We start from the raw sequence: 17,706 nt of genomic DNA, 5'->3' as shown, positions 1-17,706 counted from the left end.
GGGAGACTCTGCAGTTGTATCGTGGTGTCCCTGCAGTGCCGCCGCCTGTATTTTTAATAATAATAATAATAATAATAATAATAATAATAATAATAATAATAATAATAATAATAATCACTCGCTCATCCCCACCTTGGTGCGTATGGCTACTGCTGATACTATTTATAGGCTGCATGCAGCAGGCAGTGAGAGTAGCATGTGCTCTCTCTTCACTATGAACATAATTATTTTATCAAGGATAAATTACTAAAAGTTGTTGATGAAGAGATTGGTGATGCTACACTCACCAATGTTTTTGTTTATTAGGTGCAGGGTTATTTAGTAATTGATTTTGGTGGGAAAGCTATTTTAATATATTTTATAGTTGCAGTCCACTTGCATTCGGTCCATATGCAGTTGTAACAAAATCCAACCAGTGCCGAAACGATTAAAAAAAGAAAACTGAATACAGTATGTTTACAGAGGTTCCCCAGTGTTTTACTTATCCGTGATTCAGACTTGATCTTAGTTTTACACCCTGGTGCTTTCGACTATCGTTGTAACTGCCTTATTTCCTGGAAATGATAGCTATCCATGTTAAGCGCTTTGTTAACGCGCTATGTACAGTATATCAATACGTATTGTATTGTATTCCCAAATGCATAATTTATGGTGGAACAATTACGAAGCTATGCTAATGCGGTAGGCAAAGAAAATATGTGTATAACAAAGAAAATTATGATAACGATAAAGGGAGGTGTGGTGTGGCGACTGGTTAGCTGCTCCGCCTCACAGTACAGAGGTGCAGGGTTAGATTCTGAGGCCAGCCTCTATGAGTGGAGTTTGTGAACACACTTTGTGTTGTCTCCGTAACTGCATATTTTGAACACTGAGGACACGTGTCCCAATTTGGGCCCCAAGCATGTCAAATCTTCTAACACTGCAAACCATATTGTATTTACCAAACAATCATATATTTTCTATTTATATACTCTGTCCAAATATATCTATTGTCCAAAAATCACAGCAAAACAGAAACATCTATGTTGTTTGATCACATGTCAAATTAGAGATTAAAACTACGAGAATGATGTCAAGCACATCCGGCTCAGCCGGCACTGATGTCACAGCTGTCTTGTCCTGCTGTAAACAACAGCCTGATCCAACTCAACATGCACACTTATGCACAGGCACACACAGCAGGCACAGCATCTGGCAACACGCTGCTCTTTGACACTTCGACTGAGTTTACTCTTTGTCTCAGAGACTGTTATTCATTCCTGCAGGAAGTAGCTAAGTGACCGCTAAACAGTACAGTACATCCACAAAACATCACATTTTAAAGGCCCTGTCTAGTTTAGAAGCCGTGGCAGCAGATCAGTGAAGCTTGGTACAATTTTACTTAGAATGCTTGCTATCGCAGTTTTGGCGTGACATTACACCTCTCTGACTCAAAACCTAGGACATCTGTGGCACATTGATGTACAGCACATTTAAATGTGGATTTAAGGCTTGCCTGTGCCACAATCATGCATCAGCATCTCGATATGCCCACAGCCGTGTGGGGGATGGTTTAACTCGGCAAAAGAAAAGAGCTTCCAAAGATTTGGACAGCTTTATGAGCAATGAAGAGGCCTTTTGTTGTGTATGTTGAAAATATGGTACATCTTTGGGCTGAGCTTATTAAAAATGGGAGCATTTGTTGTATTTATATTTTCTTGAGGATGATTTTACTGGCATTTTAACCCGTCTTCACCCGTCTTCTTTGAAGGTGTCGGACGTTTCGTTCTTATCCAAGAAACTTCGTCAGCAAACTAAATTCTTACTGGTAGTTTAGGCCCTATATATATATATATATATATATATATATATATATATATCCCTACCGTCTAGACATGGCGGTGCCGGACTCTGCTATGATAGGTCCCTGCTCTCAGGTTGGGGGGAGCTCCATATTTCAGGTTTTTAGTACATGGAATTAATGTTGAAACGCATGGTGGGCACTTCACCGACTTGGATTCCTTGACTTGACTGATTTAGTAATGAAGAGGAGAATTAAACATGGATAACAAACAAAATTCTTCATCCCGAATGATATTCTGCCCTTAAATTGTACGTCACTTGTCACATCAAAGCAATCAATCAATGAGCTTCTTTTTCTCAGTAGTCAAAATCAGGATACAGTGGGACCTCGGTTTACGAACACCTTGCCTTACGAACCTTTCGGTTTACGAACCCTTAAATTTATGAAAAAGAAACCTTGGCAGACGCACTACTTTTCGGGATACACATGGAACGCCGCCCCACCATGGCTGGCGGAGCAAGCAAAAAAAGAACACCAAACCACACGATTGCACGCCCCCTTTCTTTGAGTGCACACGTCATTCGTCTTCCAGGATTTATCACGGATACTTTTGCTGTTATGGGACCAAAAAAGACCCCACGACAGGCTCGTGTTCAGCCGAAGAAGATACAAAACAAAATTATAGTCGAGGAGAAGGAGATCATTGAGAAACACGAAAGAGGTGTGCGTTTGTCTGAACGGCCCAGTGCTAAGTCCACCATTGCTACCATCCTTCGGAACAAAGAAGCTATTAAAGGTGCGTGTGTTGCTAAAGGTGTTTCTGTGTTGTCAAAGCAACGGTCTCGGGTAATAGAAGAGGTTGAAAAACTTCTGTTAATGTGAATTAATGAAAAGCAGCTAGCCGGCAACACCGGGAATAAAGCAATTATATGCAATAAAGCACGGCAAATTCACTCTGATATACTGTAACATCATACACCAGTTTCTGTGAGGACATGTGTGTACCAACAAAGTCCTTCCGGTCATTCAACAACAACAAGCCATGGTTCACTCCCAAACTCAGGCAGCTTAGGAAAGAGAAAGAATCTGCATTTAAAAGCGGCGATCGAGCAGTTTACAAACTCGCCCGAAACAGGCTGACGAAGGAAATTAACATCGCAAAGAAAAGTTATGCGGAGAGGCTTAACAAACAGTTCTCCGCTAACGACTCTGCATCGGTGTGGAATGGCCTGAAAGCAATAACAAATTATCGTTTACCTTCCCCCCAAGCAGTGTACAACAATGGTATGGCTGATGAGTTAAATACATACTTTTGCCGATTTGAAAAGGACACCCCCATTTCCCTGGTCTGCCCACCATTACCAGAAACTACCGTATCTCCGCCCTCTGCCCTACAGATCCACGAACTGGACGTTAGACGGCTCTTCAAGCAGCAGAAGAACAAGAAAGCTGCAGGACCTGACAGAGTGTCCCCCTCCTGCCTGAGAGTCTGCGCTGACCAGCTGGCTCCGGTCTTCACACAAATCTTCAACAGATCCCTGGAGCAGTGTGAAGTCCCATCCTGCTTCAAACAGTCTACTATCGTCCCAGTTCCAAAGAAACCAGCACCCTCGGGATTGAACGACTATAGACCTGTTGCTCTGACGTCTGTGGTCATGAAGTCCTTTGAACGCCTCGTGCTGAACCACCTAAAGAACATCACCGGACCTCTGCGAGATCCTCTTCAGTTTGCCTACGGGCAAACAGGTCTGTGGAGGATGCAGTCAACATCGGACTGCACCACATCCTCGACCACCTTGACAACACAGGAACCTACGCAAGGATCCTGTTTGTGGACTACAGCTCTGCGTTCAATACCATCATCCCAGAACTCCTTATCCCCAAACTTCTCCAGCTTGGTGTGTCCCCCACGATCTGCCAGTGGACCCTCAGCTTCCTGACAGGACGGACACAACAGGTCAGACTGGGAAATATATCATCTACAACACGAACCACGAGCACTGGAGCCCCGCAGGGATACGTCCTCTCTCCATTGCTCTTCTCTCTCTACACGAACGACTGCACCTCAACGCACCCAGCTGTCAAATTCATAAAGTTCGCAGACGACACCACGGTCATCGGTCTCATCAAAGACGGCGACGAGTCTGCGTACCGACAACAAGTGGAGCAGCTGGAGCTCTGGTGCAGCCGTCACAACCTGGAGCTGAACACGCTGAAGACAGTTGAGATGATCGTGGACTTCAGGAAACATCCATCACCACAGCTACCCCTCACACTATCCAACTGCCTTGTGTCAACCGTTGAGACCTTCAAGTTCCTGGGAATCATAGTCTCCCAGGACATGAAGTGGGAGGTCAACACCAACTCTATTCTGAAAAAGGCCCAACAGAGAATGTACTTCCTGAGGCTGCTAAAGAAGCATGGCCTGCCACAGGAGGTGCTGCAACATTTCTACACGGCTGTCATTGAATGCATCCTGTGTTCTTCCATCACCGTTAGGTTCGAGACCGCCACAAAAATGGACAAAATCCAACTTCAATGGACAGTTAGGACGGCGGAAAAAATCATTGGCACCGCCCTACCCACTCTCGAGGACTTGCACACTGCAAGAATCCAAACTAGGGCGCGGAAAATACTACTGGACCCTCTGCACCCTGCCCACCACCTTTTCCAGCTACTCCCCTCAGGCAGGCGCCACCGATCCATGCGCACCAAATCCAGCAGACATTTAAACAGCTTCTTCCCCGAAGCCATTAACTCTTTGAAGTCTTTCAACAGTAGCCAAAATGGAACCGTATAGTGCCACTTAGCAGTTTTTTGACGACGATACTAGTGCACCGGAAACAAATTCCTTGTGTGTTGTACATACTTGGCAATAAAGATGATTCTGATTCTGATTCTCATGCCACAACACGGCATCAATGGCCAAGAGAGCCCACCAGCGCCTGTACTTCCTCCGCAAGCTCAAAAGAGTTGGAGCCCCGACCCCCATCACGACCTCCTTCTACCGCGGTACCATAGAGAGCATCCTGACCACTGTGTGGTACGGCGCCTGCACCGTGTCCTGCCGTAAGACTCTGCAGCGCATCGTGAGGACAGCTGAGAAGATCATCGGTGTCTCTCTCCCCCCCCTTCAGGACATCTACAACACCCGCCTCACCCGCAGAGCCATCCGGATCGCTGGCGATCCCACCCACCCCTCCCACAGCCTCTTCAGCCTGCTGCCATCGGGTCGGAGACTGCGGAGTCTCCGAGCCAAGGCCAGCAGGCTCAAGGACAGTTTCTGCCACCAGGCAGTCCGGAGACTCAACTCCCTCCCAGCCCTGCCCAGCCTGCCCCTTCCCACTGCCACACTCACCGAACTCTGAGTACACGCTACATGCTGTACGATCATCCTGAACTCTATTTTTTTTGTTATTTCTCATTAGACAAGACCTCACTTCAACCCTTTCTAGTTGTTTGTTTTTGCAATTACGACATTACGTCACTTTATGTACGTCACTTCCTCACTTTACATATGTCACTACCTCACTTTACATACGTCACTACCTCACTTTACATACTGAAATTACATGTATTGTTTGTTGTCAATTGTATGTCTTTTTTAGCCACGTTATAAGTGCCTTGCATGTCTTGCACGCTGGGTCCGAGAGGACATTAATTTCATCTGTGCTGTATGTCATGCATATTAGCATATTTGACAATAAAGCTGACTTTGACTTTGACTTTGACTTTGATTCCGATTCTGATATCATCATGCAGCAACCTGGAAGTTCACCGTTTATTGATGATTTTAAAGCTAGCAACGGAGGGAGGAGATGGCTGCAGCATCAAGTGAGAGCATCAAGACAATGTTGGCTCAGTGAAATGATGTGCAGGCTTTTATTGAACAGTTCCTTTCAGAAAGGACTGTGGCTATGAGAATCATCAACATGATGAATGATAATGTGGTGCCTCAGTTTCGTAAGACCTTACAAATAAGAAAGCAACAGGTGTCAATTAAGGGGTTTTTAGTAAGCAAAAATGATAAAGAGTCTCAGAAGAAGCAAAGAAGAGAAGCCACACCGGAGGTTGAGTTACCAACAGTCCATACAGTAACTCCCTCCCTCCCTGCCCCCACCACCTGGCCCCTCCTCTCTCCCACCCCATTCCATCAAGCCATCAATGACCATCACAAAGGTAAATACAACGACTTTATTATACAGTGCAGTGTATTTCTTTCATTACAGTACAATAGCACAGCACATTCATTGTACATAGAATAAGGTAAATTGTGTGTAGTTCTAAGGCTTATTTAGTTGAAAATTATATTTTATGGAGACTCGGGAACGGATTATTCTCATTTTAATGGTTTCCTATGGGAAATTAATTTTTGGGATACACACTTTTTGCCTTACACACTGTGTCTGGGAACCAATTAAGTGCGTAAGCCAAGGTCCCACTGTATCTGTGTGTTCGTTTTTTTCCTCATTCAGATCCAGTAGCAGAAAGAAAAGTATGTCAGAGCGGTGCAGGGCATGTATCATGACTGTAAGAAAGTTGTGAGGTACGCTGTCGGTGTGACGGAGGAATTCAAGGTGTAGGTGGGACTCCACCAGGGGTCAGCTCTGAGCCCCTTCTTATTCGCTATGGTGACGGACAGGCTGACAGACGATGTTAGACAAGAATCGCCTTGGACAATGATGTTTGCTGACATGATCACAATGACGTTGTGATCTGTAGCGAGAGCAGGGAACAGGTGGGGGAGGAGCTAGAGATGTGGAGGTATGCCCTGGAAAGGAGAGGAATGAAAATCAGTCGCAGAAAGACAGAATATATGTGTGTGAATGAGAGGGATCCAAGTGCTAGAGTGATGCTAGGAAGGTGGAGGATTTTAAGTACTTGGGGTCAACTGTCCAGAGCAATGGAGAGTGTGGAAAAGAGGTGAAGAAGTGTGTCCAGAGAGGCTGGAACGACTGGAGAAAAATGTCAGGTGTGATGTGTCATAGAAGGGTTTCAGCTAGGATGAAAGGAAAAGTGTATAAAACGGTAGTGAGACCAGCCATGATGTTTGGACTGGAGACAGTGCCACTGATGAAAAGACAGGAAGCAGAGCTGGAGGTAGCAGAAATGAAGATGTTGAGGTTTTCTTTGGGAATGACGGGGTTGGATAGGATCAGGAATGAGTATATCAGAGGGACAATTCATATTAGAGGCTTTGGAGAGAAAGTCAGAGAGGCCAGACTGAGGTGGTTTGGACAGAACATGTCCAGAGAAGAGAGAGTGACTATATCGGGAGAAGGATACTGAGCCTTGAACTGCCAGGCAGGAGACCGAGAGGAAGACCAAAGAGGAGGTTTACGGATGTTGTCAAAGAGGACATGAAGGTAGCTGGTGTGAGAGAAGAGGATGCACAAAACCGGGTTAGATGGAGGACACTGATTCGCTGCGGCGACCCCTGAAGGGAAAAGCCGAAAGGAAAAGAAGAAGATCCAGTCGCAGAATACAAGAAGAATCAACACACAAATAGGAGAGTGGCGGATTCCGGTCAGGGAGATTGCTTTGGAAGAATAATGTGCTGCTGAATCATGAAATACTCTTGTACACTTTTCCGACATCCAGTTCTCTCCAGGGGATACTTCACCTTTCGCCTCAAGTAAGCTGGTGCAGGCACTAATTTACTTGTGTATGGAAAACGAATCAAACGATGAATCATCCCAAAGCGACTGGTACATAATGTGGAGGGTTTCGTGCTTACGCTCAATGTTTTAGAACTCGTCACAAGAGAAGTTTGTGTTATCAAAAAATGTTTTTCTTTGCAGTCACGGGTCCTGATCTTGGGTGTCCTATGCTGCAACATATTTTATGCCCATAATTCCAGCATATTTTATGACTCAAAAGTCATGATGAAGTGTTATCCTTATTTGATGACCGTGCATCAGCTGATTTCTGTCGTGTCACTTGATGACCAAGTCTACACGAATGGCAGACCAAACAAAACTATTTATATTTAAGACAGTAATAGGCTTAGGGTGGACGTGGCCAAAACAGGTCTGAACCAGAAACGGACCACTGTAATTTGTTTAGTGCCAAACCTACACTTTTGTTCAACATTGTTCGAACTTGCATTCACAAGCATACAATTGCACTGACACAGAAACAAGACACATGGTGCAGTTAAAAGGAGGGCTGGAGGAAGAGGAAGAACAGTTTTAGCACACCATTTCATACATTCTCAACAATCACCTGTGAAGTTTATAAAGACAGACCAAAGGTTGCAGCCCCAGCCTCAAGCAGGAAGGAACAATACAAGAGAAATACTTAACCACAAAACCAATGACGCGGGGTTATAGCATACTCTATACAAAGGTGGTCTGAGTCAGCACAATATATTGTGCATCTAATAGACTGCATATGTTCGCAGTTCAAACCAAACATCAACAGGACAAAACCATTCAAGTATTAATATACTTAAAACTGCAGCACACAGTGCAGGTACATTAAAAAAAATCCTAAATTATACAAAGTTAGGACTATTTACTACAAAATGATACGAGTAAGAGACGTGGTGGCTTTTCTTTCCACTCACTCATTGTCTTCAACTTTACCTCGCCTCCTTCACCACACAAGACAGCATTGCTCAGCTGATGTCTTCGATGCTCATAGTTAGTGCTACAGAACTCGCTTCCTCTCGTATAAGCGGTCAAGTTTGTGGAAAGTTTGAATACAGTCAAACCATTCCAGGAAGCGTACAATTACTCGACTGTCCGTCGAGCAGCAAGCTATTCACTGCGAGCTTGTGACAATTGGACTGAGAAATAATTTTCCAATGTTCCAATGTTTTTCAAAGTCGCAAGGTTTGAGTACTTCTGACTCCATGCGTCTCCTTAACATTTCATACTTTGTAACCGGCTTCCTTTCATCTGATATACATCATTTTTACTTCTGCGGTAATCACTGTTCCTCTTAATGAAGATGCATGATCTCCATGATGTAAATGAATTGAATTAAAAAGGTTCGCAATTGCAGTAAATCTCACTGCAATCAAGGGCCACTTGCATCTCAAACTATCAATAACTCATTTTCTTCTGAAAAGAGAGAGAGAGAGAGAGAGAGAGAGAGAGAGAGAGAGAGAGAGAGAGAGAGAGAGAGAGAGAGAGAGAGAGAGAGAGAGAGAGAGAGAGAGAGAGAGAGAGAGAGAGAGAGAGAGAGAGAGAGAGAGAGAGAGAGAGAGAGAGAGAGAGAGAGAGAGAGAGAGAGAGAGAATCCATCTATCCATCCTATTTTTTCCTCGATTTAACGTACTACTGTGGTTTGGTGTTCTTGAAGGCGTATAAACATAGTAACCATGTCTGGCAGAAGGAAGTGTTCCTATTCCTCTCTTTCACTGAGTCCAACACACAACATGCCTTTGCGCTCAATCCCAGGGTAGCTTCGGTAAGATTACATGGTTTCTGCTTGAAATCCTTCTTATATAACCCAAACACCCACTGTGTCGTTACACACACCAACAAGATCACTTGCTTTCAGATGATTTTACAGGCAAAGCAGTGCACGGACTATTTACATAATGCAACCATACATTGAGCAGATATTTGTTTTATTCCAACTGTCATTCAATAACAATACAGTGAAACTCTTCTACAATAAAACTTACACCACTATGTGAGAAAATCTTCATGCATGAAACCCCTCTTTTCTGCTTTCGCCTACAACACCCCCCCACCCCCTTGTGTGTAACATGAAATCCTTTTCTCCACCCTTGCCTTGCAATGAGGTTCACGACAGTGAAAATAAACCTTCCGGAAAAGTCTAATCTAACCTCAGTCTGCCACAGACACTCTTATTGCTTAGCTCATAAACAGCGCCAGCAAACACCACACTGGGTTACACATGCGCAGCAGTTCAGGAAGTATTTGTTATTGTTAGTTCCAGACCCAGCATGAACATTGCTAAAATGACTACAAAACGAGCCCTTGCAAACCAAGGAGTGAAGAATAGAAAAGCTTTTACGCTTGAAGGCAGGATTAAAGCAATACAAATGAAAGATGAAGGAAACAAAAGACACTTTGAGAAATTGATGGAAGTGACAGTGAATGCTATTTCTTTCCCGTTTTTTTTCATTTCTGTGTAAAACGTCAAATAAGTGTATGCACATACTTCTACATAATTGAAATAAAAATAAAGGGTACACATACTTTTAATGTATGTGTATGTGTGTGTGTGTGTGTGTTTACATCTTAGATAACATTTGCTCTGGTGAAATCTCCCTGTTGTGAAAAGGGTTTTCCTGCAAACAAGATTTCATTGTAGAGAGTAGTTGTTTCACTGTTGTCAAAATCCAGGAAATAATTCACTTTATAGAGATAGTATATTGACATATGCATAACTGTCACAGTCATCCTTCTTTTCCTTTCGTCTTTTCCCTTCAAGGGGTCGCTACAGCAAATCAGTGTCCTATATGTTGGTAAATTAATAAAGGCAAATATGATGAAAAAAGTGATGTGGGCAACCACTGTTTTTCTCTGACTCTTAACTTGCCAAATGACTGAGTATTTTGATGGGAGTGGCTGACAGATTCTTTCTTCATGAATTGCACCTTAATAATTTATAGATATGAGTGTCAACAGTTTGGCGAAGGTGTGTGCGCTTGATCCTCAAGACATGGTCAAGTAAGTTTATTACATTTCATTCTCATGAGGTTTTACAAACTTTTTTTCCAAATGTGACACCTTGAGGGTTCCCATTTTGGGTGAGCGTTCTTGGATTTCACCAAATTTGAATTAAAGAAATTAATGAAATTAAATTAAAAATTAAAAACAGGCATAACGAGAATATCAGCAACAACTCTCAGTGGAAGACAGCCATGTCCATCTCTGGGCCTGGAGGGCCACCGTTAGGCCACCCGTTTTCCAGCTCTCCTGGCTGTACCACACCTGATTCTGTCATGTACAGATTCGGCAGCAGGTGTCGGGTTTGTGCTTCCCTGCTTGTAACACACCTGCTACCAATCTCCTAATTATTCACCTGGGATTTAAGGAGTGTCATTCTGCCATTTGTTTGCCAGTGAATTATTCGCCTTGCCATTACTCGTGCCCCAAGTTTGATATTTCGTGATATTGCTCTTGTCATGGTTGTTCTTATAGCTCTCAGTCCAATATTATTAATTATTCCAATTCTGATTGTTTATTATTATGTGCATTCGTGAATCGGGTACGTCTAATTTCGTTTTGTAGTCCCTTGTTTGCTTGTTTTTTCCACGCCCTTGTGCAAGTGCTTTTTGTCTTTGTGTATTTTGTAATTACTGGTTCTTATTTGACCAGCGCTTAGAGTTTGATTTTTGTCGGTGCGCATTTATGTCAACAGATTAAACTTTTTGTACGGTATGCTTGTCTCCATCTGCAGTTTTGGCATCCAGCTACTTCACTCAAACAAACAAAGCGAGACTTCACTTCGCTTAGTTTAGTCGTGACAGATTCAGGCGATCAGCTCATTAGCCAGCTCTGAAGCAGCATTGAAACAACCCAGATTATTTGAATCAGGTGTGTTGCTTCTGGGAGGGCTAGAAAACAGGAAGAACAGGGGCCCTTTTGAGGACCCAGTTTAGTGACGCTTGGTATAAGAGAACAAATGCAGAATTAAAATCCTGCAGGCTCAAAGCACGGTCATAAGCATTGTGATAAATAAATTATCTGAAATTGCGTCAATCAAAATGAACAGGATGATATTGCATTAATGTTCCAATGTTCAGCAGGACATTAGTGCTGCTAGCTGGTGAGTGCGCGCGCATGGTGTGTGCGTGATAGGAAAAATTGCCTGAGGTGCCCATGCGCATCTTCATCCTTGGAGGTGTCCAGGTCTTGTGTAGACAATAGACCTGTTTCTTCGGAGTGCTCGTGCTGCTCAGTCATGCTCCTGGCCCTGAACGAACAAAGAAACAAACACACAAACAAACAAACAAACAAAAAACACACACACACACACACGCACACACACACACACGCACACACACACACGCACACACACACACACACACACACACACACACACACACACACACACACACGCAAATGAGTGCACAGAGGCCATCCACTATGCTCCGCTCTAATCCACACTGTCCTGTTTGTTTTCTGTCTGTGGGTACACTTTTGTCAGTGCTGAACGAAAGAGTTTTTGAGGCAGACACGTGGACTTTTAAATCAACATGGTGGTGATGCAATGGTATAGGTCTTATGGTACAAGCAAATTCTGTACTCTGCAAAATGACACAAATAAATGAATAAAAACAAATACATAAACAACCTTGTAAATAAATAAATACATACATGCAAACGGGTAAAATGACACGTATGGATGATAGAGATAATTATCCAAGGAAACTGTACGAGTGGGGCCTGACCACGCATGTATGTGTGTCAGTGTGTATGTATGTGTGTATTTATATGTGTACATTTATTTATTTATTGAAGTAGTTATTGATGTATGCATGTACAGGTATTTAATTAATTATTTATTTACATATTTATTTATTTTTATTTATTTATTTAAAGCCAATGCAGATTCCACTATTTTGGCAAAATGAAATTTCAAAAATGGCCTAATCTGCTGATTGATTTTTAAAAGTATGTAAAGGGAATAAAATTATCTTTTTAAATGCCGGAAGAACATTTGTTATGTTAATTTGTTCTTCATTTGTTGAACCTTACAACACAGAGAAATATGTATTTATGTTTGCAGTTTTTCTTGTTTATGGGTTTGTTTGTTTTTTTGTGTTATGTTGTAATGCGACATTGTTTGAAAATGTATGGCAAAGAATATGCTGTTTTTTTCGTTGGTTTAAAAAAAAAGCTACGCAATGAATCATCTCTATTTATGATGATTCCATGATGTTATGGTATGATGGTTAGATTTTTGCTTTGTATTGAAGGATGGTTGTGTAGAAAAAAAACGGTCACTTTCACCCATTTACTGAATGCAACTAAGTCAAACAAACAAAATGAGAACACCCGAAAGAAGTTGCTGTCGGCCAAAACTCATGTCCAGACTCTCAAGTAGATGCGAACTGGCCAACCTGACTCCAGCTCCTGATGTCACTCACTAAGCTACGCCCCTTAAAGGTCCACAGAGAGTAATTGCACTTAAAACTGTAGTTTTAAAAGTTTGCTGTAGCTGTATCGCAAATGCTCAACACCAATACACACACACACACACACACACACACACGCACACACACACACACACGCACGCGCACGCACACGCACACGCACACGCACACACACACACACACACACACACACACACACACACACACACACAGCCATGCTTTCCCACAATGCCCCATGGGAGTGTGGAGGCTGTTAGCACCTGCCCTGAATAATTACAGGTGGTGATGGAAAGAGGCTCACGTACGCACTTTCCAACGGATTATATCTAATTGGCCAGAAGCTTCACGTCAGCCGCTGGCTTGTTCAAACAACTTTGCTTCCTGCTTTGAAAGGTTCCATCTGACTGGTTGTCCGTGATCACAAAGGGGTTCACAGAGGGGGGCAAGTCGTGGTGTAATTAGATAAGAGGAGCGTTTGTGGACATTTCAAGGTAGTAGTTAAAGGAGGTCTGAGTTGATCTGACTGCTCATTTGAAAACAATGTTCAAAAGCATTTGTTCTCAACTTCCTTATATAGGTAAGAGGAACAAGATGCAACAATCAGGCTTAAAAATGAAGACTCCTTGACAAAAAAGGTATCCACAATTTCAAAGTATTGGGAATTTGGTCAAAAATGGCGGCGCATGTAAATATTAAAGAGAGAAAGCATTACTGAGAGCTTTTCGAAATGAATGAAACGGTCTCGCCACAGCTTGTATCTGAGTTGTACACGAGGCACAATGTCATGGAAATTTATGCCACCCCAGTAGAGCAAGCATCAAGTACTGCGAACTGTGGGCATATTTTCTGGGCTTTCTTTGTTGCTTTTCTGCAATTTATGTACATGTTTATTTGATTAGCCTAACATGACTGTTCAAACTGTTCAAACATTTGTGTAATTACTAATCTGTTTCCAAATATTTGTCCCTGTTTTTCCCCGATGCATTTGTGAACAAACGAACGTCAAAACAAGTAAATCAGGTTAGTAGTGTCGAGATGAAACATACTGCAGGGCACTTGAACTGAGGGCTGACATTGCGCATGTTTTCCTCACACAATCAGAGAAGTCATCATTTCATCAAGGATCAATAATCATCCACACTTACACTTTCCCCTGGGGAATTTCTAAACAGCTATAGAATACACCCCACTTTTTTCTTTCATTATATAAAAAAATCACACATCAGGACAATTTTTGAGTGTTCAATCAGTCTACCATGCAGGTTTTTGGAATGTGGGAGGAAACCAGAGGACCCGGAGAAAACCCACACAGGCCCGGGGAGAACATGCAAACTCCACACAGGGAGGCCGGACCGGGTCCTGAACACACAACCTCCGCATTGTGAAGCCAGTGTGCTAACCACTCGACTACCGGGTTGCCTCACTGATCTTATCTAATGCCAAAACCTCTGCAATACTGATTAGCCGCTAACAAGGTTGCATCGTACATGAATGGTATACATTTCTGTCTTGTAACAATATGAAATCTTCAATAGCAATCATCCTTAGGGGTAATCTCCGCTGAGTTGGGTCATCGAGCCCCGGACTGTCCCAGTTGGGGGCTTCCCGGAAAGACCCCCAGTGACTGTAAGTTACCCCGTCCACACAAACAACGGGTCCCCTTAAGGTCCGCGGGGGGGTTCACGTCGCGGAGACTGGAGCTGGATGCCGTTTTACACGGTCCCACCAGCACAATGTCCGTTCGGGCCTTAGTGGACTCGGGGGCCGACGGCTGTTTTATAGACCCGCGCGTCGTGTCGGCGTTGGGTTGTCGGGTTGTTCAGCTGGGGGCGAGTCGGAGCATACACGATCTCGACGGTCGGTTACTCGCCGAGGTTACGCAAGAAACCGCGCCGCTTCGACTCGTACTCTCGGGCAATCACATGGAATACCGGCGGTTTTTCGTGATGCATTCACGCTCGGTTCCCATCGTGCTCGGGTTACCTTGGCTGGGGACCCACAATCCGGCCATTTCGTGGGACGGACCTACCATTCAGGGGTGGAGCCCCCTCTGCTACGCTCACTGCCTCCGGTCGGCCGCGGGCGGGTCGGCACCATCTCACAGCTACCCTAGGGAGGAGATTAGCCTAGAGGGCGTACCGCCCTGTTACCACGACCTACGACAGGCGTTCAGCAAGGACCGCGCCCTGTCCTTACCACCGCACCGTCCCTATGATTGCGCCATTGACATTCAGCCCAACGCTCCGTTTCCCAGTTCTCGTCGGTACAACGTCTCCCAACCCGAACAACAGGCTCTCCGGGACTACATTGACTCTTCGCTCGCGGCCGGGCTCATTCGGCCATCACGGTCACCCTTGGGAGCGGGGTTCTTTTTTATCGCCAAGAAGGATAAATCGTTGCGTCCGTGCGTGGACTATCGGGGACTCAACGAAATAACTATCAAGAACAAATACCCGCTCCCATTGATTGACTCCGCCTTCGCGTCCCTCCAGGCCGCGACCGTCTTCACTAGACTGGACCTCCGGAGCGCTTATCATCTTGTTCGGGTTAAAGAGGGGGATGAATGGAAGACCGCATTTAAGACACCTCTGGGACACTTCGAGTACTTGGTGATGCCGTTTGGTCTCACCAATGCACCCGCTGTGTTCCAGAATCTTATTAATGATGTCTTGAGGGATTTTCTGAATATTTTCTGTTTTGTATATTTGGATGACATTTTAATTTTTTCAGAGTCCCTTGAGGCACATCGCCAGCACGTCCGGCTAGTTCTGCAGCGGCTGCTGCAGAATCGACTATACGTCAAAGCCGAGAAATGTGAATTTCACACCTCCTCCTTATCCTTCCTGGGCTTCATCGTGGAGCGGGGGCAGATCCGGGCTGACCCAGCCAAGACCGAAGCGGTAGTAGAATGGCCCACGCCCACCTCTCGCAAGCAATTACAACGCTTCCTGGGCTTCGCCAACTTCTACCGCCCCTTCATCCGGGACTACAGCCGGAAGGCCCTCCCTCTCACCCAACTCACCTCCACTAAGACCCCGTTCAGGTGGACGAGAGAAGCGGACGCCGCGTTCCGTCTGCTGAGAGAGGCTTTCTCTCACCCCCCAGTTCTCCGCCATCCAGACCCCAACGCCGCGTTCATTGTGGAGGTAGACGCCTCGGACTCAGGTGTTGGGGCAGTACTCTCCCAACGCTCCTCAGTCGACCAGCAGCTCCACCCCTGCGCCTTCTTCTCCCGCCGCCTCAGCGCCGCCGAAGCCAACTACGACGTGGGCAACAGGGAGCTGCTCGCCGTCGTATTGGCTCTTCAGGAGTGGAGGCACTGGCTCGAAGGGGCGAAGGAGCCGTTCACCGTGCTTACGGACCATAAAAACTTGGCGGTCATCCGGGCCGCCAAGAGGCTGAACGCACGCCAGGCACGGTGGGCGCTCTTCTTAACACGCTTCTCCTTCACCCTAACCTACTGTCCAGGAACCAAAAACACCAAGCCCGACGCCCTCTTCGCGGATCCACGAGCCAGCAGACAAGGAAGACCTTGCGGAACCCATCCTGCCCGGCCGCCAGATCATGGGGGCGCTCCAGTGGGAGGTCGAACGGAGGGTCATGGAATCATTAAAAGGTACCCCGACTCCCGATAAGTGTCCCACAGGCAGACTGTTCGTCCCCCAGTCGCTGCGCTCGGAGGTGCTCCAGTGGGGGCACACATCCAAGGTGGCGTGTCACCCAGGGGTGAGCCGCACCGAGCACCTCGTCTCCCAGCGATTCTGGTGGCCGCGGCTCCGCGACGACGTGGCGGACTTCGTTAAGGCCTGCCCGGAGTGCGCCTGTGGCAAGGTCTCCCATCAGCCTCCGGCAGGACTGCTCCGCCCCCTACCTGTCCCCCCGCGCCCTTGGTCCCACATATCAGTGGATTTCATCACCGGCCTCCCCCCATCCCGTGGTAAGACGGTCATTCTCACGATGGTGGACCGGTTTTCTAAGTCGGCACACTTCGTGCCGTTGACCAAGTTGCCGTCCGCTATTGAGACGGCGACACTATTGGTCAAACACGTCGTCCGTCTCCACGGGATCCCCACTGACATCGTGTCGGACCGAGGGCCCCAGTTCGTATCCCGGGTCTGGAAGCGTTTCTGCAGGTCCATGGGGGCGTCGGCCAGCCTGTCCTCCGGTTACCATCCACAGTCCAACGGCCAGACCGAGCGGAAGAACCAGGACCTGGAGGCGGCCCTGCGCTGCGTATGCCTTCATCGTCCCTCGGCCTGGTCCATCCACCTCCCGTGGGTGGAATATGCCCACAACACCCTGGTCTCCTCAGCCACAGGTCGGTCACGGTTTATGTCGGCTTATGGCTACCAGCCGCCGCTCTTTCCCACACAGGAAGGGGAGGTGGAGGTCCCGTCGATACAACACCATCTTCGGCGGGCCCATCGTGTATGGAGGGAGACCAGGGCAGCCCTATCACGCACGGCAGTCCGGAACCAGAGGGTCGCGGATCGCCGTCGCCGTTCCGCGCCAGCCTACCAGGTGGGCCAGAAGGTCTGGTTGTCCACAAGGGACCTACGGCTGGCCGGGACAACCCCCAAATTGGGTCCGCGATTCGCGGGCCCCTTCACTGTGGAGGCCATCATCAACCCGGTCGCGGTCCGACTTCGGCTGCCCGCCTCCATGAAGATCCACCCGGTTTTCCATGTCTCCCTCATCAAACCGGTGGAGTCCAGCCCCTTGCCCCCCCCCTCTTGCCCAACCCCCCCCCCCCCCACGGATGGTGGACGGAGGACCGGCATACGCAGTGCGGGAGATCCTGGATTCACGCCGCAGGGGAAAGGGCATCCAGTACCTGGTC

At 46.2% G+C, this 17,706-nt stretch overlaps 1 protein-coding gene across 3 annotated transcripts in view; it reads right to left on the bottom strand.

Annotated features, from left to right (window-relative positions):
* gramd2aa (GRAM domain containing 2Aa) overlaps nt 1-17,706 on the bottom strand; it is a 44,257-nt gene that overhangs the window by 20,076 nt on the left and 6,475 nt on the right. For all 3 annotated transcript variants that reach the window (XM_088992090.1, XM_088992092.1, XM_088992093.1), the window contains exon 2: nt 11,579-11,683. In XM_088992090.1, coding sequence (XP_088848216.1) covers nt 11,579-11,683 — 105 coding nt within the window. The remainder of the gene's footprint in view (nt 1-11,578; nt 11,684-17,706) is intronic.

The sequence above is a fragment of the Hippocampus bargibanti genome, linkage group LG03 (genome assembly GCF_051943395.1).
Source record: "Hippocampus bargibanti isolate YZ-2025 linkage group LG03, ASM5194339v1, whole genome shotgun sequence".
In the NCBI taxonomy this organism is placed as follows: Eukaryota; Metazoa; Chordata; class Actinopteri; order Syngnathiformes; family Syngnathidae; genus Hippocampus; species Hippocampus bargibanti.
This window is presented reverse-complemented; position numbering and strand designations above follow the sequence as displayed.